At 36.1% G+C, this 22,893-nt stretch overlaps 1 protein-coding gene across 4 annotated transcripts in view; it reads right to left on the bottom strand.

The window, feature by feature from the left end:
- TTLL7 (tubulin tyrosine ligase like 7) overlaps nucleotides 1-22,893 on the bottom strand; it is a 98,639-nt gene that overhangs the window by 38,807 nt on the left and 36,939 nt on the right. For all 4 annotated transcript variants that reach the window (XM_068540180.1, XM_068540181.1, XM_068540182.1 and 1 more), the window contains exons 10-14: nucleotides 12,125-12,272; nucleotides 11,966-12,039; nucleotides 10,737-10,872; nucleotides 6,627-6,713; nucleotides 2,314-2,509 (exon numbers count right to left, since the gene is read on the bottom strand). In XM_068540180.1, the coding sequence (XP_068396281.1) occupies nucleotides 2,314-2,509; nucleotides 6,627-6,713; nucleotides 10,737-10,872; nucleotides 11,966-12,039; nucleotides 12,125-12,272 (641 nt within the window). The remainder of the gene's footprint in view (nucleotides 1-2,313; nucleotides 2,510-6,626; nucleotides 6,714-10,736; nucleotides 10,873-11,965; nucleotides 12,040-12,124; nucleotides 12,273-22,893) is intronic.

Raw genomic sequence — 22,893 nt, forward strand, 5'->3', positions numbered from 1 at the left:
GGAAGTATTTCTAAAGAATATTTTGAATTGATGACAAGTCTAATAGTCCTCTTTTGGTTCTGGAGAGGACCAAAGAAGTATACTCATTCAAGCTATAAAAGATGTTAAAAAAAAAAAAAAAAACCTTCCATTTGTTCCAACTATTAACCTCCTTCTGAACCTGAAAGTCACACTATTTTTTTAAAGAACGGTGCTTCCAAAAAGGGCTGTGTGGGGTACATAACACTGGTCAATCTTCTACTAAGAAATACCCATAAGCATGTACTAATACCTACACCTTGGCCCTGCTCTCTTCAAGGGCTTATGATGATGGGTTTGGACATACATAATCTGATCATAGCTGCAGAAAGAAATATCCTTTCTCTTGAGTCACCAGAGATTTCCATTTTTTCCTCTGCATACACTAGAATTCAGACAGAATAACTAAATAGCTACACATGCCAATGATACTTAGGTAGATTAACAAAAAATGGCTGAAACTTGCATACACAAATTATCTGAGAAAAAAATACTTCATATAGTTTTGCGTAGGACTACCATATATCCAATCTAAATATATCCTTTGGTACTGTAACAAGTTTAAATTGCCTAAATTAACTATCTACAACAGAAAGCATTGTACATAATCTGGATTTTTGTCCTCGGTTATCAACATCCCTTTGTAGAGAAAACTCAAGGAGTGTTTGTGGCTAAAATATTCCTTAGTGTAAGATTAAAGAGGGAATATAAAACAAATTGAAACCCTTGCTGCAATTCTTAATGACTATAAAAACAAATAACCAATAAGGAAAAAGATATTAATTGAAATAGACTAGCTTTAAAATGTGAATTTATACTTAAAAACATTTCTAGTATACTCTTTGTCTGATCTCAATTTATTAACCTATTGGTCTGAGAAGAAAGAAGAATCTCAGAGCTATAGGAGCCCTAGCAATTTTTTCTCACCCCTACCCTTATCCTCTGTCAGTCCCTGCTGCTAAGGATACACACATTAGCCAGTAGGAAAGGGGCTCCAAAACTGACAAAATCTGGGCAGAACAATGTCAGCTTCCAAAAGAGAAACAGAGCCATACTTACACAGAGATGCACTGAAAGTACTTAAGGAGTCTTTAAGAAAAAGGGAAATAATAGATAAAACAGCTTACAAACTCTGGAACAGGTGCTCAATAAACATATATTAAAGGAGTAAATAAACAAATGAAATGGAACATAATACATTATTTCCCCTCCAAACACATAAGCCCTCAAAGACAGGAACTTTAGCACGTATCTTTATGGAATAATTTGGAAGTAAAAGAAAGACCATTAAAAATCTTCAACTATTATAGGTCTGCATTCCTTATGCATTTTCTCATAAGTCTGGAAGGCCAGGTTTAAAACATACATATTATCAGGTAACTATTAAACCATTGCTGGAGATAGAGCAATAAAGGCTCAGAAATGTGTTTATAGCGTGATTGGACCGGTCCCTTTGTGGAGCCCTATGATGAGGGAGGACAAGGCAAACAGAGAGATGAGAAGCAGAGGTTAAGAAAAGTCCTGCTTTGGAGGCAGCATCAGGAAGGGGTATCCGACTGAGCCTGGGCAACAGCAGTACCACACTGGACATCTGGGGATGAAAGAATAACAGACACAATAGTGGACATTTGGGATCGAAGAAGGAATGAAAGACAGGAGAATGGAAGAGAGAGAAAATGGGAAAAGGAATAAAAGATGAAAGAGGAAAAAGGCAGCAGGAAAGGAAGGAGACAGAGAAGCTGGTTGGTTCCTCTCCTGAATACTTCCTTCCTATACACCGAAGGCCTGACTGAAGTGCTTACCCGTGACGAAAATGGGAGGGAACAAAACTTCAACTATTTCACAATTGTGTGGCTCACAGATACATTCAAGTCAAATGCCTAGAGAGATACACACGTTTTTAAAAACAGGTGAGAATATGAAACAAAATGAGTGCCAGAGTGGGGAATACAACGAGAGAATATTTGGGCTTAAAAGAGAATGCACTCATCAGATCAACCATGAGGCACATTTTATACAATTCATGCAGAAATCTAGGACTTAACAAAAACTTTGAAATATAGAAGAATGGACTGTAGAGATCCTTAAGTCAACTCTTTTGTTTTCTATTTGCAGACCCCGAAAAGGGTTGTGGGATCCAGACCTAATCAAGTTCTGGTTGGAGAAGGAAGTGGGAGAGAATCCAGGTCTCCTCACACACAAGGGTTCATTTGGCCCAAGATCTTTTTATTGAGTTCAGTAATTTCAGTTCCATAATTTTTCACATAACAACTAAATTAGAAGAAATTAACTTACTGGATGGTTGGATTAATCTGTAGTGGTTGGACTGTTTAAGATTATATGTAACTTGATTTTCTGTTTTCTTATTTTGGGACTCTTCTTTTTCATTTTCCTCTGATTCTGAGCTGCTGCTACTACCATAGCTGCTGTCACTGCTGTAGTACTTGTGTCTTTTTGTGATCTCGGTACTCTCGGGCATGGAAGACAGAGGCTAAAATGGAAGGAAATGTGATATTTTGTTAGAATTCAAAAAGGCTCATTCACATGATTAATTACTATTTTTAATTTCCCACTTATGATTGCTGCTTTTCACTTAAGCCTGAAAAATACCCCCAAAGTACTATTGCTCTAATGCTATCCACTAATTGTTCTGTTTCTGTGAAATATTCTTTCTTAAATAATACAGTTCAGTCATAATGAGGAAAATCTGTTTATGCACAATTCAAATGAAGGACCAAAATATCCACAAAGAATAACAAAATAAAGAAAAAACATTCGAGATAACAACATAAAAATCAAACAGAGCTTTTCTTCATTCCATGCAGAGTGATTACTCATTACTCATCAAGACTCAGAGGTATACCTCTGTTGTATCCCTAATGTTCAAAATCACTCAACAAATGCGTATTTGTGTGTGTGTGTGTGTGTGTGCACTTGTGAGAGAGAGAGAGAGAGAGGAGAGGAGAGGAGGGGAAGGAGGGGCAAGAGAGGCAAAAGTAAAATAAAAAAAGGAAGCAGCAGCCAGATAAACCACTATAAGTAAAATAATCCACTATCAATAAAGTAGGCCACATCTTAAAACAGAGCCTACGAGCCTATGATGCACTCAGATGATATGCAACAAGAAGCAAGGTATTCCTCACATGTCTAATTTCTCTTTGGACATTTTTAGAAATAAAAATGTTTGTTAATTATCCACTTTTCCAAATTGGCCATGCACAAACTCACAGCTTTTCTTGGAGGATTCCTACCTCTGTTACATAGGATCTGGCCATAATGGAGCAACATTACTTTTCATTGCCCACACTACATTTTCAAAAAGGGATATAATGTAAAAATCAGTATGGCATAAAGTTTTTAGAGGATAAGTGCCATGTAGAAGGGTAAATCTGTAAAGATTTAAAACGCCAGGCTATCATGTTCCAATATCTCCATCAGAATCACTTGTCTCCGAATCTCCCAATCAGTGTGTTTCCAGTGATGCCAGCTGAAGGAATAAAAGATAAGGAAAGTGGGACATCTTCACTTCAGAAAGAATGTGCACAACCAAGAGCACGACAGTTTTGTAACTTAGCTATTTTAAGAGGCAATTACACATGCCACATGCCTCTTATTCCTCCTGGGGAAGGTTCCTGCAGTTGTATACTAGTTTCTTGTTCTCTGTTAAATCAAACAAAAATGCTTTGATGTTAGGATATACCATAATGAAATCCTTGGTTACCCTGAGATCTCACTGAAATAAGGTATATCCTCTCATGGAACAGTGTAGGATGAAAGACAAAGAAAGAAATAGCGTTTCACGAAGTGCCTGGAATACATAGTAAGCCAAAGCATAATGTTCTTAAAGTTACTGCCTTAGCAAAGGATGAAAAATAACCAAAGCAGGGAAGTAGTTTAACACACTAAGGTACCAACTTGTGTTTAAAAATATGTTCGCCTTTTGGTAGTCTAATATTTACTGAGCACTAACAATGTTCAAAGAGATATGCATAAAAACATTTACCAGTAACACAATCATCAAGCACTTTGATAGTCTTAGGGAATATGAATTCTAGAGGAAGGATGTTTCTTCAGAAGTCTAGCATACCCAGAAGAAACAGTGGCACAATCAGGCTTGCTAGTAGTGCCTTCCTTCAAGTAGGCAAACAGCTTTAAAGTTTCTTAAGGAGCTTGACTACATAATGAGTTACTCGATCCTATAAAGAATCACAAAGGGAAACGGATAGTTGAACCTTTGTGTCATATATGCATTTGGGATTTGTTAACCAATACACTGTTAAAGCAATAAGTAATAAGAAGTCACAGCAACATAAACTCCAAACAGTGCCGTAACTACAAAATGGAATTTGTAAACCGGTGTTGAGTTCTGACACAAACCATACCATCTATTTTTATGTCCAACTGTATTATGAACTGGCTCATATATTAAAATATATATAAATGGCACAAAGAATAATAAAACAAATACCAAGTACCTAGCACCTAGCTGAAGAACAATGCTAATACTTTATGTGATATTATTTACATAGCTAATTAATACTTCTTAGATTCTCGAATAAGGGAAAGTTATTTCTCCCAAGTTTAATTTAACCTTGATAACCTTCAATTATTCTACCAGTTAAGACACTGGAAATCAGTGTTTGACATATGATAACAACCCTCTAAAACGGAAAGGCTGCTTTGAAGTTTGGCTCACTCCAGACCCTCAGTATAACTAAGGTTAGAAGTTATAAAAATACTTTTACTTCAGACTGATTATGCAGTTTTCAACACTTCGAAATATTTCTGGTGTTAATAACTATAGGAACTAACCAATTCATTTCATTTCAACGAATACATTGTTAGTTCCTACTATTTGCCTGGAATAAGAGGGGTTGAAAAATACACAGTGTGAGTTCTGCCCTCTAGGAGGTTATATTTTTATTTGGATGATAAGCCTTATTTGATGAAGCAAAGGAAAATATAAGACAGTAGAAGACTGACTTAGAGCCTTTGCATTTGCCGATCTGCCATGAATATTGTGCCCACAGGTTGCCTCACATCTGGTTTGCCAAATTGCTAAATAATCAATATACAAAGTTTAGAGACTTTCCAATGTTTTCCAGAATGAAGCAATAACTCATGAAGGTACTCACTTTTACAGATACTCTAAAAAAATATTTGTTCCAAAGGAATTATCAACAACATCTTCTACAGTTCTTTGATATAGAATACATAATTCAGAAGAACAGTGCCTGACATTCAAGGTCTCTGGTCTTCATCAGATATGTATCTTTTACCAGGTTCATCTTGCACCAATTTACTCTCCAAGAACCTTCCACCTGAGTCATACCAAATTCCTTGTCATTTCTCCAACACCCTAGGCAGCATCATACCTCCATGTCTTTGCCTTTAATGTTCAATTCAAATGGCACTGCCTTTATGAAGCCATCCATAATCTACCAATCCCTTTCTTCTCTATGTTGCTGTAGCACTTCCCACTCCCTTAATTACAGTACTTGCCACAATATACCCTGGTTTTTGGTTCACCTATCTGCCCTTCCACTAGTCAGTGAGGTCCTTGTGGACACAGTCAACAAATTTAACTAATGGTTTTGAGAACCTACTAAGTGCCAGATGCTGTGCTAGGTGCTAGAGATGTAAAGATGAAATACACCTCCTATCCTCAAGGAACTTACAAGCTCATACTAAGGCAAGCATGCAAACAATTATTTGTCACAGCTGCTCTATAAAAGTGTCATTTGTGGTACAGCAATAGAAGGAGGGGACAGAAGATCTACGTCCAACTAGGAGAATGAGGGAAGATTTCACAAAAGCAGCAATGGTTCAGCTGGATTAGGAGGGGGTTCTCTAATCAATCAAGCAATGAATCAATTATTCTTTTAATAGGCAAGCATTCCAGGCGTATAGAAAAAGCATGAAAGCATGACAGAGCATGATGTATGTGAGGACATAGTAATAGTTCAGTATTGCTGAAATGTAAAGTGAAAAAAAGCAGAATGAAAAAACTTTCCAAGACTTTACAAATTCAACTCTTTCCTACTCTACTAGCAAGGACTTTGACATATAACAAAAGAACATGTGGATGTCATCACCACAGAGCAGATGAAGGTAAAGCAAACACCTGCCTATTTTTGTTCAGCATGACAGCTTTCTATGTCTTCCTAGAAACTGTAACTATTTTTCCTTACAAAATTTCAAGATTGCCGTGCCAGCAAAAGATGGGGCTCCCCATTAGGATCTCTGGAGTCATGATTTGCCTGATCTATAATGCTACTCTTCTCTGATAATCATATGTTTGGAGATAGGAAAACATAATACTGAGTAAAGAATGAGGGTACCAGTTCTAGGTTCTACTTGGCCCTGACTCACAAGGCTTTCACTAGATGAGGGAAAGAGTTAGAAAATGAGGAAAACTATCAAAACAAAACAAACTTCTCCTGAGTATAAGAAAACATGATCTTCCCAATTCTATCTTTACTGGAAACATAGTCCACAGAGTTCCTTGAAAGGGGCATCAGTCATTCTTACAGTGAGAAATACGAAGGGAAAATCAACTGTCCTTAGTAGAGTCTACTCTGATATTAAGGAAGATAAAGGTACTGCACCTTTGGTCCTCGAGACTTGGCAGTTCTGCCCATCAACTTTTCGTCATCAATTTCACATTGTTCCAGAAGATCCAAAATATCTTCCTCCTTAAAAAATATTTAATTAAAATCGTGATCACTAATGGACTCCAGAATTAATTAAAAGATTATTAATCTTGTGTACAAGGATTCCGAACAGTATTTAACAAAAATTGCTCAGATCAAATGAGAAATAAAGATTCATGGCAAACCCTCTTAAAGAAACTTTCACTAAAACCTGGCAATAAAAATAATACTTAGCTGAAATCTATTATGTATTGATTACCATAAACAAATATATCCTTATGTTCTAGTATAGTATTAAAATCTTAGAATACAATACTTCAATAAATTAGCCTATTGGACACTTTAAAATTTCTAAAAGTTCACTCTAATTTTTCCAGACCGCAATTTCATCAATCATTGCTGTATCAATTAGTGCAAAATAATATTACAACTGCAGACAGAACACTGATGATTGCCCTAATAGTTTCATTTAGAACAATCTAATGTTAGTATTTAAGTAATAGGCACAATTTAATAAAACTTTTAAATTTTTAACTATTGCACACAAGTATCTTTAGAACTTTATGAAAGGCTTTCACTCTATAGGCCTAACGCCTTTTCTCATGCTCTTCTAGAGTCACTTTGAGGTCAAAGGGTAAAGTTATAAAAGCATACACCCAAGTGGATGTTGAGCAAACCAGAGCAATAGGAGTACAACAGCTTTACTAAACGAGGTAGAGTTAACTGCTTTCATTGAGTTATTTATTCAACCTATAAAAATATCACATCTTCATTTATATATTTATGATTTATATCTGTGTTTCTTTTTTTAAAACAAGGGTTTCAGAGAAACTAGAAATCTCACTGTGCAGTGGAAATCTGTAAAATAGGTTACTCTTCATCCCAATCTAAGATTTAGCTATTAAAATATCAAGACTCTTAATATAAAGTTTGATTAATCAATAATCCTACAAAGGATTCCAAAGACAGCAGCACAAGACAGTTAAAAAGTAAGGAGTTTTGCTTCTGTTTAGGAGAAAGAAGGTCATATAGACACCATTTTCATCATAAGAGCTAAAAAAAGATGATAAACTAAATAATCATATTTTTTAAGACATTAGAAAGCTGTGGATAAAAGTAGTGTAAAAGGAATTATACCAGAGAGGGAAAAGTTCTCCCTACGTGAGCAGGGATAAGTGGCCACTTTCTGCTTTACATTCATTTGTCAGGTCTGGACACATATGAGCAGAGATTAGGTCTATAATAGAGAGATTCTGTGGGGGTAAAGAGAATCCAATGGAGTTTTCAAAGGTCACGTGGGCTACTGAGACATCTAGAAGAGCCCCACAGAGCTGGTTCTCTTTGCCTGCTGGGTCTTTCCAATAGCAATTTTAGGTGAGTACGTAGTAGAATAGGAGGATAGAGGCATGGATGGAAAACCAGAACTAGAGAGAAGCTCACGCGCTGCAACAAAGAGCTTGCGCTGCAACGAAAGATCCCGCATGCCTCAATGAAGACCCACGTGCTGCAACTAAGACCCGCTGCAGCCAAAAAATTAATTAATTAAATAAATAAATATTAAAAAATAAATTAAATAAATTAAAACTCTATAACCATCGCCTGTAGTGTACACATTATTTTCAAGTAGACTTGGACATTCACTAATATAAGTACCATATTGAGTTAAAGCAAGTCTCAATTTATTTTACAAGACTGAAATCAGAATATGTTTTCTAACACCAATGAACTAAATTAGAAACTTTACCAAAAATAAAACTAGAACTTTTTAAATGTATGGAAATTAAGCAACAAACTTCTAAGTAACCAAAATAAAAATCAAAAAATAATTTGAAATGCAGTTAGTAAAAATACAATATATAAAAATGTTAGATATAAGGGTAATATACAAAAATAATCAGGTGTTTACATCCTGGCAACAAATTAAAAATAAAAAAATTTACAAACAATATTACCAGCAACAGCAGCAAAAACATCAAATACTTAAAAATAAATTTAATGAAAGATGTGCAAAAACTATAAACTGAAAACTACCAACATAGCAGAGTTATTAAAGATCCAAGTAGATGGAGAGATATGCCATATTAATGGACCGGAAGACTCAGTATTGTTAATTCCCCAGAAGTTGTTTTGTAGATTCCTCAGTCCAAATTAAAATCCCAGCAGCCTTTTTTTGTAATTAAAAAATTAATCAAAATTTAGAATCAAACTGATTCTAAAATTTGTATGAAAGCATAAAAGGACCTAGAAAAGCCAAAAGGGTTTTAAAAAGAATAAATTTGAGGACTCACACTACCTAGTTTTGAGACTCATTATAAAACAACAGTAATGAAGACTGTGTGAGTGTTATATGAGAAGAGGCTCCCAGATCAATGGAATGGGGCAGGCAAAGTGGTGACATTTAAACTAGATTTTGAAGAATCAAATTGAGACTTGAAGCCTATTTATTATGTGCCAACGTACTTTAAACAGACTATTTTAATTAACCTCAATTTTATTTTCACAACCTGTCAAGTATAATTTTAATACTACTATTTTAGTGATCTGACTGATCAAATAGGTTAATGTAAGTTTACAAAATTAACATGTGGGGGAGCTGGAATTTGAATGTAGGTCTATCTGGCTCCAGAATTCTTAGGATTTCTAGGAGCAGAGTGATGGGAAGACGCAACAGAGGCTGCATCCAGAGGAGACAGAAATGACATTATAGAACAGGTAGAGGAAAAGGAACAAAGGTCTCTCACTGTCTGGGGTCAGGAAAAACAAAAAGACCACAGAACATAATTCTAATGGTGGAAATACTTGCATATGTCAAAAGAGGGAAATTTAAAGGAAAAGAGCATTGGAGTATACAATATTCCTTCTGCTTCTGTCCCTTAGGCCTAGCCAGCTTGAAAATGGCTTTATATCCTCCTGTTGCAGAATTTTAGTGAAAAGATCATAGCAAAATCTATCTATAATAAACTTTATCATGATTTTTGAATCACTCAATATAACAGGGTATCCAAGATACTGGAGGTATCACTCTAGGGAGATTTCCAGTAATATAAAATATAAACAATTTTAATAGGTCTGTGTGATGGAATGAAGGACACAAGAAAGGGTAAGTATGTGAGTAAATATGAATACTTAGAAAACTATTAAAGACGACTGACTGTTTAGACAACAAATAAAAACTTATTTGTCCAATGGAACATTAGCAAGCATGATGCTAGCAGAGGCTTGATTAGTTCCTGCACTCTGGGCTTGTCCTCTTGAAATGCTCCATTTTGGAACCCTGAGCTATCGTATTAAGAGATCCAGTTACCCTCCTTACATGGTCATGCAGAGAGAAAGAGACACCCAGCCTGCACCCCAGATGTTCCAGCTATCTCATCTGATGCACCAGACACAGGAGTGAAGCCTTCTTGGATTTCCATCCCCAGTTGAGTTGATAAATGCAAATATGTGATTCACACCAAGCTAGCTCAGCAGAAGAACCACTCAACTGAGCCCAGCCAAGACTGCGGAATAATGAGCAAATAAACGTAATGGCTTATTATACTGCAAAAGATAACTAACAGACCTTTTAGTAAGGCAAATAGATTAGCCTGTGTGTGTGTTTCAATTACTTCTCATATGCCAGGTCTATGCAGTACCAGGAAAAAATTATTGTATAACTTTAGTTACAATCTAACTATGTAACAATATAGTTACATAGTTAACTATATTGTTAACTATGTAACTCATAGTTATATCTCATTCTCAAACAATGAGAACATCACAAACAACTAGGTTATTTCAATCTATTTTTTTATTCAGTTATGTATACATAACTGTAATAAAACATTTATTACAATAGATTACAACATAATATCAACATTCTCTACTGCTTAACTTGTCTTGTTAAAAGACATCTTATTTATGAAATCATTTGGTTGGTTATGAAACATTACCAGCTGTTAAAATGGAAGGAAAGTGCATCTTAAAAGTAAAATGTTTTTATATGTGGAACTAAGATGGGTTGTTTATAAAGACATATTGTGTGGCTTCATTCTTTTATTTCTTTATAAACATTCATTCCTTTACCTTCATCCTTTTCAAAGGATTATTCAGCTCTCGCTGGAATGAAGCTGCTCTTCCTGAAAGGAAGGTCTGAAAGGCAACAGCCAACAAATTTTCATACTTTTCAAGTAGTGTTTTATCTTCAGGAGGATAAATTCGCCTACAATAAAATCAGATAAACCAGCTTGTTTAAAAAAAGCTACCACAGCACAAGAGTTAAGGTCAACTACATAGATAATTCTTGACCATCTACTCTGTCAGTCACTTTACTAGGTGCTAGAAATAAAGATGAATATAGTTACAAGAAATCCATAAATTTTCGTTTGGTACCAATACAAACTGAAGTTTATCTAGAGAATTATCATTAAACAATGCAGTTCCAGAAGGCACAGTATAAAGGTTTGGTCAAGGGCAGGTGGTTGAAGAAGAATTGCAATTGGGCATATTGAGAAATATAGAACTTTACTGGAGAGAATTTAGGTGATGAGGGATAATTTGAGAAGTTTTAGACTCAGTGTGATTATTGATGTATACAAGAATGTAGGGATTAATCCTAATGATCTTTTGAGGCGTGGTGGAATTTGTCTCTCTGGTGGAGAGAATTAGGTAGACGTAGGGTGAGAGGAATGTGTTCTCATCATCACTGTTGATAGTGTTAAGGCTGGAAAGAACATCTTACCAGGAGGGCGGGAAGCTCTATGACGTCAAATCCTCCTAATTCTGCTGGGTCAATGTCAAAGCTTGGGAGGAGGGGCTGTCTTTCCAAGAACACAAAGAGCTTAGGGGGTCCCCTTTTCTCCTGTCAAAGGTGATACTGTGGAGGAGGTACAGTTCTGTACAGTCCAAACCCCTTTCTATTGTCTCACACCTGCCTCCTCCAAACATTTTCATTATTTGCCTGGTTCCTGATATATTTGAACTTAAAACAAAGTACAGCAACCACTCTGAACTGACAGAAAGAATACTAAGAGACCTGAAACCTGACTTTTTCAAAATAGTGTATTATAATTAAATAAGGTCACACGATAACATCAGCCTGAAAAGACTTCACACAGCCACCCCAGGAGTTCTCCCCAGATCTGAACCATCTACTTGCTAACTATCTTTTCTTTCTGGAAATAAATTAAACAAAAAGCACTTTCTCAGAATGAAATAAACAGTGCTTAAAATAAGCCTAAAAGTTAAAAAAATGCAGACACTTCTGTTTCGACACTTCACTTCTTCAATCCATTAAAAAACAAAAGCACAGTTACCTGTAATTCCCCATGTGTCGATTTTCATGTTCTTCTTTCGAGATCTGCTTCCGTACCTGAGCGAGTCTCTCCTTCTAGAAATGAAGAAATTTTACAAATAAAACCTGAAAAATGAATTATGCAATTCAAATTGCAGGTACATTGTTAAATTTTCCATACCAACTCTTCTTTCCGCTTCTCCAACTGGTGTCTCTGCTGTTCCGAGTCTGAGGAACCCGGTAAAAGCCTTTTGATTGAATTTTGACCGTAAAGCCTCCTTTGAGCCTCAGCTTTTTGTTTAGCCAAGTTTCTCCTTTTATCACTGGTCCTAAAGTATAGAACACAAGACCATATTCAAGAATTCAAATAAGCTCTAACCTTACCCCTGTGAGAATCAGCAGAAGAGGGGAGCCAGTGGGGATAAGAATCAGTGTTTATTAAATTTATATATTCACATACGTTATATTCACCTAGTCATTCATCAAATATGGATCTCCATACAGTAAATAGAAGTTCTGAAGGTAACAAGATAAAATGGAGACAGTATAGCAACTTACTATCAATACAACCTTAGGGCAATTAACTGCTGGGTCTGTTTTCCCATCCATTAAATGCTAACAGTATCATTTCCCTCCTAGAGTTCTTATAGAGATTAACTTGGGATAACATTAATAGGTCCTTAATAAATGTTGTTTCCTTTCCCTTCCTTCAACCAGTGTCCTTTATATTTAAGCATTCTCACTTATGCTGACCACTCTTCAGCATATTTTCAATTCAGATTGAAATCTCAGCCGAACAATCACTGCTTAATTGAAAGCATCTGCATAGTCCTTCTCATTTTTGCCCAACAAAGCAAATTTACTCATAGCGGTCTGGTTTTTATTGGAAAATTCCTGTTGTGAGATTGCTTTCCTCTGAACTTGTTTCTCTCTCTTCTCTCCCATGTAGCTGGTACGATCAGATAAGCCTGAGGTCTCTTCTCCTCTCTCCCTCCAACTTACACTCTTATATACCAATCTTAAAGATCTAGCAGGAACAGGGTGGACTCTAGAGAAAAAAGGAAAGGCAAAGCCAATTTTGCCCTCAGCCATAGGAAAAAAATAGAGTTCTTATTCTTGAGCTTACATTTCCATGCCTTGCAATGTCATTAGCCTGGTAGGGCCCAGATGAAGTTGTAAACCAAAGGAAAGGGTACACGGAGGCCAACTGGCCAGCTTCTAGTGTGGAGAGGTAAAAAACACGCTTAAGTTTACAGGTGGTCCCATTCTATTCAATAAGGGATTGCACTGAGAATACTGGGCCAAGGCCCTGGATAATAGAGAGTGTTCTTTTGCCTCAAGTATGTACCACCTCACAACTTGAACTTGCAAGGGTGTTAGGAAACTGATCTATTATCTTTCGTAACAACATTAAGGTTTGAGTGGCAGGAGTTCAACAAGTGAACAGGATAGAAGGAATAATTTGAGAAAAGGAATAAACATGTCCAGAAAATTGTAAGTCATTTAGTATGTCTGGAGCTATGGGTGAATGCAAGAAACTCAGCTAATTAAAGCCTTCTAGCTTTAACACTATGTTACTGAGTCTCAAATTGAACTTTAGGCAATGGGGGAGGGGAGAGAGTGAGTTTTAAAAGGAGAAGGGCATAATTATATTTGCAGGTTTTAAACGTTATGCCTTGGCAGCAGAAGCAAGAAGAACTACAATCCTGCACCCTGTAGAATGAAAACCACATTCACAGAAAGACAGACAAGATGAAAAGGCAGAGGACTATGTACCAGATGAAGGAACAAGATAAAACCCCAGAAAAACAACTAAATGAAGTGGAGATGGGCAACCTTCCAGGAAAAGAATTCAGAATAATGATAGTGAAGATGATCCAGGACCTTGGAAAAAGAATGGAGGCAAATATCGAGAGGATGCAAGAAATGTTCAAAAAAGACCTAGAATAAGTAAAGAACAAACACCTAGAAGAATTAAAGAACAAACAAACAGAGATGAACAATACAATAACTGAAATGAAAAATACACTAGAAGGAATCAATAGCAGAATAACTGAGGCAGAAGAATGGATAAGTGACCTGGAAGACAGAATGGTGGAATGCACTGCTGCGGAACAGAATAAAGAAAAAAGAATGAAAAGAAACGAAGACAGCCTAAGAGACCTCTGGGACAACATTAAAAGCACCAATATTCACATTATAGGGGTCCCAGAAGGAGAAGAGAGAGAGAAAGGATCCAAGAAAATAAGGAAGACGTTATAGTCGAAAACTTCCTAACATGGGAAAGGAAATAGCCACCCAAGTCCAGGAAGTGCAGAGAATCCCAGGCAGGATAACCCCAAGGAGAAACACACTGAGACACAGAGTAAGCAAATTGACAAAAATTAAAGACAAAAAAAAAGTATTAAAAGTAACAAGGGAAAAATGACAAATAGCATACAAGGGAACTCCCATAAGGTTAAGAGCTGATTTATCAGCAGAAACTCTACAAGCCAGAAGGGAGTGGCATGATGTATTTAAAGTGATGAAAGGGAAGAACCTAAAACCAAGATTACTCTACCCGGCAAGGATCTCATTCAGATTTGATGGAGAAATCAAATGCTTTACAGACAAGCAAAAGCTAAGAGAATTCAGCAACACCAGAACAGCTCTACAACAAATGCTAAAGGAACTTCTCTAAGTGGGAAACAAAGAGAAGAGAAGGACCTACAAAAACAAACCCAAAACAATTAAGAAAATGGTCATAGGAACATACATATCGATAATTACCTTAAACATGAATGGATTAAATGCTACAACCAAAAGACACAGGCTTGCTGAATGGATACAAAAACAAGACCCATATATATGCTGTCTACAAGAGACCCACTTCAAACCTAGGGACACATACAGACTGCAAGTGAGGGGATGGAAAAAGATATTCCATGCAAATGGAAATCAAAAGAAAGCTGGAGTAGCAATACTCATATCAGATAAAATAAACTTTAAAATAAAGAATGTTACAAGAGACAAGGAAGGACACTACATAATGATCAAGGGATCAATCCAAGAAGAAGATATAACAATTATAAATATATATGCACCCAACATAGGAGCACCTCAATACATAAGGCAACTGCTAACAGCTGTAAAAGAGGAAATCGACAGTAACACAATAATAGTGGGGGACTTGAACACCTCACTTACACCAATGAACAGATCATCCAGACAGAAAATTAATAAGGAAACACAAGCTTTAAATGACACAGTAGACCAGATATATTTAATTGATATTTATAGGACATTCCATCCAAAAACAGCAGATTACACTTTCTTCCCAAGTGCACACGGAACATTCTCCAGGATAGATCACATCTTGGGTCACAAATCAAGCCTCGGTAAATCTAAGAAAATTGAATATCATATCAAGCATCTTTTCCGACCACAATGCTATGAGATTAGAAATAAATTACAGGGGAAAAAAAATGTAAAAAACACAAACACATGGAGGCTACACTATATGTTACTAAATAACCAAGAGATCACTGAAGAAATCAAAGAGGAAATCAAAAAATACCTAGAGACAAATGACAATGAAAACACAATGACCCAAACCTATGGGATGCAGGAAAAGCACTCCTAAGAGGGAAGTTTATAGCAATGCAATTCTACCTCAGGAAACAAGAAAAATCTCAAGTAAACAATCTAACCTTACACCTAAAGGAACGAGAGAAAGAAGAACAAATAAAACCCAAAGTTAGTAGAAGGAAAGAAATCATAAAGATCAGAGCAGAAAACAATGAAATAGAAACAAAGAAAACAATAGCAAAGATCAATAAAACTAAAAGCTGGTTCTTTGAGAAGACAAACAAATTGATAAACCTTTAGCCAGACTTATCAAGAAAAAGAGGGAGAGGACTCAAATCAATAAGATTAGAACTGAAAAAAGAGAAGTTACAACAGACACCACAGAACTACAAAGCATCATAAGAGACTACTACAAGCAACTCTTCGTAAATAAAATGGACAACCTGAAGAAATGGATAAATTCTTAGAAAAGCACAACCTTCCAAGAATGAACCAGGAAGAAACAGAAAATATGAATAGACCAATCACAAGCACTGAAATTGAAACTGTGATTAAATATCTTCCAACGAACAAAAGCCCAGGACCAGATGGCTTCACAGGTGAATTCTATCAAACATTTAGAGAAAAGCTAACACCCATCCTTATAAAACTCTTGCAAAAAATGGCAGAGGAAGGAACACTCCCAAACTCATTCTATGAGGCCACCATCACCCTGCTACCAAAACCAGACAAAGATACTACAAAAAAAGAAAATTACAGACCAATATCACTGATGAATATAGATGCAAAACTCCTCAACAAAATACTAGCAAACAGAATCCAACAACACATTAAAAGGATCATACACCACGATCAAGTGGGATTTATCCCAGGGATGCAAGGATTCTTCAATATATGCAAATCAATCAATATGATACACCATATTAACAAACTGAAGAAGAAAAACCATATGATAATCTCAAGAGATGCAGAAAAAGCTTTTGACAAAATTCAACACCCATTTATGATAAAAACTCTCCAGAAAGTGGGCATAGAGGGAAACTACCTCAACATTATAAAGGCCATATTCTTGGATTGGAAGAATCATTATTGTGAAAATGACTATGCTACCCAAAGCAATCTACAGATTCAATGCAATCCCTATCAAATTACCCATGGCATTTTTTACAGAACTAGAACAAAAAAATCTTAAAATTTGTATGGAAACGCAACAGACCATGAAGGGCCAAACCAATCTTGAGGGAAAAAAACAGAGCTGGAGGAATCAGACTCCCTGACTTCAGACCATACTACAAAACTACACTAATCAAGACAATATGGTACTGACACAAAAACAGAAATATAGATCAATGGAACAGGATAGAAAGCCCAGAGATAAACCCACGCACCTATGGTCAACTAATCTATGACAAAGGAGGCAAGGATATACAATGGAGAAAAGACAGTCTCTTTAATAAATCATGCTGGGAAAACTGGACAGCTACATGTAAAAGGATGAAATTAGAACACTCCCTAACACCATACAAAAAAATAAACTCAAAATGGATTAAAAACCTAAATGTAAGACCGGACACGATAAAACTCTTAGAGGAAAACATAGGCAGAACACTCTATGACATAAATCAAAGCAAGATCCTTTTTGACCCACCTCCTAAAGAAATGGAAATGAAACCAAAAATAAACAAATGGGACCTAATGAAACTTAAAAGCTTTTGCACAGCAAAGGAAACCATAAACAAGATGAGAAGACAACCCTCAGAATGGGAGAAAATATTTGCAAATGAATCAACGGACAAAGGATTAATCTCCAAAATATATAAACAGCTGCTCGTGCAGCTCAGTATTTAAAAAACAAACAACCCAATCAAAAAATGGGCAGAAGACCTAAACAGACATCTCTCCAAAGAACACATACAGATGGCCAAGAGCCACATGAAAAGCTGCTCAACATCATTATTAGAGAAATGTAATTGCAAAACTACAATGAGGTATCACCTCACACCAGTTAGAATGGGCATCATCAGAAAATCTACAAACAAATGCTGGAGAGGGTGTGGAGAAAAGGGAACACTCTTCCACTGTTGGTGGGAATGTAAATTGATACAGCCACTATGGAGAACAGTATGGAGGTTCCTTAAAAAACTAAAAATAGAATTACCATATGACCCAGCAACCCCACTACTGGGCATATACCCAGAGAAACCCATAATTCAAAAAGAGTCATATACCACAATGTTCATTGCAGCACTATTTACAATAGCCAGGTCATGGAAGCAACCTAAATGCCCACTGACAGACGAATGGATAAAGAAGATGTGGTACATTTATACAATGGAATATTACTCAGCCATAAAAAGGAACAAAATTGGGTCATCTGTAGAGATGTGGATGGACCTAGAGATTGTCTAAGTCAGAAAGAGAAAAACAAATATCGTATATTAACGCATGTATGTGGAACCTAGAAAAATGGTACAGATGAACCGGTTTGCAAGGCAGAAATAAAGACACAGTTGTAGAGCACAAACATATGGACACCAAGGGGGGAAAGTCAGGGTGGGTGGTGGTGGGATGAATTGGGAGATTGGGATTGACTTATATACACTAATATGTGTAAAACTGATAACTAATAAGAACCTGCTGTATAAAAATAAGTAAATAAAATTAAAAAAAAAAAAAGATTATCCCTTGGCAATATGTACAGTGGCTTAGAAGTGGATGAGAAAAGCAGCAGGCTGTTAAGATAGTCTATGGTCTGAATGTTTGTTTCCCCCCCCCCAAAACCCATATGTTGAAATCTTAACTCCCAAAGGTGATGATATTAGTAGGTGTGGCCTCTGGGAGGTGATTAGGCCATGAGGGTGGAACCCCCTTGAAAGGGATTAGTGTCCTTACAAAAGAGACTCCAGAGAGCTCCCTAGACCCTTCTGCCATGTGATGATACAATAAGAAGTATGTGACCCAGAAGCAGGCCTCACTCAACCATGCTGGCACCCTAATCTTGGACCACCAGCCTATAGAACCATGAGAAATAAATCTGTTTTTTATAACCTATTAAGTCTACGGTATTTTGTTATAACAGCCCGAACAAATTAAAACAAATGGAATGCTAGTTCATTAGCAAATATAAAATATGACAGCCTGGACCAGGGAAGCAGCAGTCAGATTAGAAAATAAGGAAAGATTTGAAGGGTTATTTTAGAGGAAGAATGAATGACTTTGGTGATTAATTATTATTATTAATTAGATGTGAGGAGTAACAAAAAGGGCTGAACTTGAGATGGCAACAAGATTTCTGATTTTAGTGACTGGATGATTGAGAATATCATTTTTCCTATGGTAAATACTAAATCTGGCTGAGTTTCCTTTGTTTAGGGAAAGGGGAAATGTGGTTTAGGTAGCTCTTAACTTTTAATTTTTTTGATATTCCATTTTATGTAGAGCAATCATTTCTATTTACCATACAATTTAAAGGAAGGAGAGGAGAGAAAAGGGGAATAGAAATGAAAAGAAGAATAGAGAAGAACAAAGACCAAACAGTTGGTAAGGAAAAAATGTAAGAGAGGAAGGAAAAATGAAATGACAGAAAAGAGGAAGGGAGAATTAAAAAAAAAAAAAGGATTGAGAATACTATGAGAATGCTGTGGAAGAAATCAACATAGAGCTATATGTACCTTCACAGCAAACACGGCACTCACAGACAAGGACACTGACACACACACAGCTCAAGAACATACCTATAAAGAAGAGTAACAGAAATAAGCTCACAAAGAAGTTCCTTTAGACACACTGAGAAACAAAGAAAAGCCAATCACATACAGACATTTTCTCTAGACGACTGCTCCCATATTCTGGCCTTGAGAAATACTACCATTCTAAAAACTATGTTTGGATTCCTATAAATATAGGTATAAATCAGCACTAACGACTCTTAGTCCAAAATAAAAATTTAACCAGAGACCAAATGATCTCCATTCACTTAGTATTGTAATCAGCATTTTTCCATTCAGCTTTATCCACACACTGTCCTAAGGAGTTTTGTTTACAGTTTCTGGAGCTCTTTCCACTACTCATTACCCTGTGATTCCATACAAGGGATTTCTCTTTCTAATCAGCTGGCTTTGCACACTCAAGCTCCTGTAATATGGAATCCCTGGAAGTTCTATGAACATCCTGTGCTTGCCTTACTTCCTTATCTTACCACAAGGAGTTACCTTGGAATGAAATGTCCTTCCCCAACCCTTGTCTTCCAACCTAAATTTTATTTAGTACTCACTATACGCTAGTTCTAGATATAGCCCTGGGAATACAAAGATGAATAGACAGAGACATTGCCCTCAAGTGTCAGCAATGGCATGTGAATAAATACATAGAGTACAATGGATGCTATTTAAAAAGTGATAGTAAGTAGGGTGATGGCACAAGGGAGGAAGTAAACCACTTTGCCTCAGCAAAAGCTTCAAATAGGAAGTCAGGCCTGTGCTAGGTATTTAAGGATGAGTTGACAAAAATGTGGTATATACATGCAATGGAATATTATTTGGCCTTAAAAGGGAAGGAAATTCTGACACATGCTACAACATGAATGAACCCTGAAGACATTATGCTAAGTTAAATAAGGCAGTCACAAAAGAGCAAATACTGTATGATTCTACTTATATGAGGTACCTAGGCAAATTCATAAAGACAGAAAGTGGAATGGTGGTTGCCAGGGGCTGGTGGCAGGGGGAAATGGGGAGTTGTTTAATGGGTACAGAATTTCAGTTTCGCACAATGAAAAAAGTTCCAGAGAAGGGTGGTGGTAATGGTTGCATAATAATGTGAATGTACTTATTGCCACTGAATTGCACACTTAAAAATGGTTACAATAGTAAATTTTAAGTATATTTTACCACGATTTTTAAAAATGAATCAACATTCACCAGAGGAACAAAGCTAAGAGAAAATTTAAATAAGAATACACGCAAAACCATGAACACGTGAAACAGCATCGCACGAGAGCTCTTAGAAAAATTAATTCTAAGTCAGGGAAAAGAGAAGAACAAAAAGTGATCAGATTGGTGAGATATGCAAGGGCCAGATCAAAAGAAGTCTTGTATCTAAAGATCAAAAACACTTTGTAGGCAATGCTTAAACTTTATCTGATAGTGTGGAAACAATCTGAGCAGAATATTAGAGTTTATAAATATCTCTTTAAATGTTGGCATCCCTCAGGCTCTGCCCTTGCCCCACTTTACTTCTCAATATATACACTCCAACTGTATGTTCTCATCCACTGGATTCAACAGCAATCTATACACAGATGTCAATCACATAGATGTCTCTATCCCCTGGAGCCCTGTATATCAAATCTCCCACTTAACGATTCTGCCTGGGTGTCTCAAAGCACTTCAAAATCAACGTGTTTAAAACTGAATTATCTCTCATTTCTACCTTCCCCCATCACTTCTAAGCCCGTTTCTTGTCTTAAAGCTCTATCTAAATAAATGACATACTGTCAAACAAGTCATCCAAGGCAGAAACCGAGACTCTGAACTCCCAGCACCTACCCCTATAGTAGCGGGCACTCAATAAACACTTGTTAAATGATTTGCAGAGCAACAGAGTGGACACTGCAAAACGGGGTGAAGGTTAGTGCTGAAGGAAGGAAAGAAACCAATAAAATAGCCCAGGAGAGAAATGAGAAGTCCCTAAACTTGAAAAGGAGTCTAAGAAATTAAGCGGAAGTCATACATTTGACAGGACTACTTAAACAATATATATGCCAAAAAATGTATAGGCATATTGCTTAAATAATCTAAAATACTTGATACACTTGTATAAGCTAAATAAAATTTTCCCATTCTACATTTCTTTCCTTTCTATTCATTTCCTTTAGAATAATTGAAATATCAGTAGAATTTAGGCAAATCATTCTTTGATCATACAAAAGAAGGGGCCATATGAAAATTTCTGAACAAGTTTATATGTCAATCTTTTTTTAATAATGCCTTCCACATAAATCTACTTCGTAATCAGGCATCTGCTAAACGCTTAAAAACATTTCAAATAAATAAATTGCTTGGAAGTATCCCACAACTCTTTTAGAGTTCTTGAAATGACAATTAGAACCAACTGAGATCATAAAATTCCTGAGCTTAAATGACCTCAGAGGTCCTTTAATCTAATACCCTAAATGCTATTTGTTTTTTTTTTCACACACACACACTGTATTTTATTTTTACAAGAGATAAATAAACTGACACCAAGCATTGTAAATGGATGACCACAACAAAAGCAACAATGATTGCAATTACCAAACACGAAACACACTCATACTATGTCACAGTATTGACATTCAGTCCAGTAATCCTCTACTGTAACAGCTCCTTTACTTTGCAGTGAAAATTGATTTGTATATTTTTTGCTTCTGAGTCCTTGTGGGAATTTTTTATTTTAATTCAAACAGAAAGTCACAAAAATTATAATCATCCTCATCAGTTCACTCAGTCCCATGTAATTAATTTTTTTTTCATCTTGATCTTTTGTTAGCACTTTTATGAATGCATCAGTTTTCCATTACAGTTCTGAAAATGCTTATTCATTCAGTTCAGCAGTATAGTCAGTTACCAGAAACCTGTACTTGTCAGAGTCTTTTCCATGAATTCCTTGAAGATGAAACCCTTTCATAGGAACATTTTTGCAAAAGCATCAGAGTACACCCAGAACTGTCTGTAAATGACAAAAGACTTAAAAATGACCACGGTTAAAGATTTGATGAAAGTTCATAATAATGCAATTGACAAGGAAATTTAGTTATTTCTGAGAGATACATTTTAAAGTAGTAACTAGAATTATGACTTATAACATTATACCAGAACATATAAGATTTTTAGAAATTTCATGTAACGTCTGAAACATTTATATTAACATATTTCCATACAAATAACCCAAAGAAAGTTTAGTATTCGTTGTTTTTTATTGGTTTGTTTCTCTGGTTTTTTTATACTGCAGGTTCTTATTAGTCATCAATTTTATACACATCAGTGTATACATGTCAATCCCAATCGCCAATTCATCAAACCACCATCCCCACCCCATCACGGTTTTCCCCCCTTGGTGTCCATACGTTCGTTCTCTACATCTCTGTCTCAACTTCTGCCCTGCAAACCGGTTCACCTGTACCATTTTTCTAGGTTCCACATACATGCGTTAATATATGATATTTGTTTTTCTCTTTCTGACTTACTTCACTCTGTATGACAGTCTCTAGATCCATCCACGTCTCAACAAATGACTCAATTTCGTTCCTTTTTATGGCTGAGTAATATTCCATTGTATATATGTACCACTTCTTCTTGATCCATTCGTCTGTCAATGGGCATTTAGGTTGCTTCCATGACCTGG

Source organism: Eschrichtius robustus, chromosome 3 (genome assembly GCF_028021215.1).
Source record: "Eschrichtius robustus isolate mEscRob2 chromosome 3, mEscRob2.pri, whole genome shotgun sequence".
NCBI classification, from domain to species: domain Eukaryota; kingdom Metazoa; phylum Chordata; class Mammalia; order Artiodactyla; family Eschrichtiidae; genus Eschrichtius; species Eschrichtius robustus.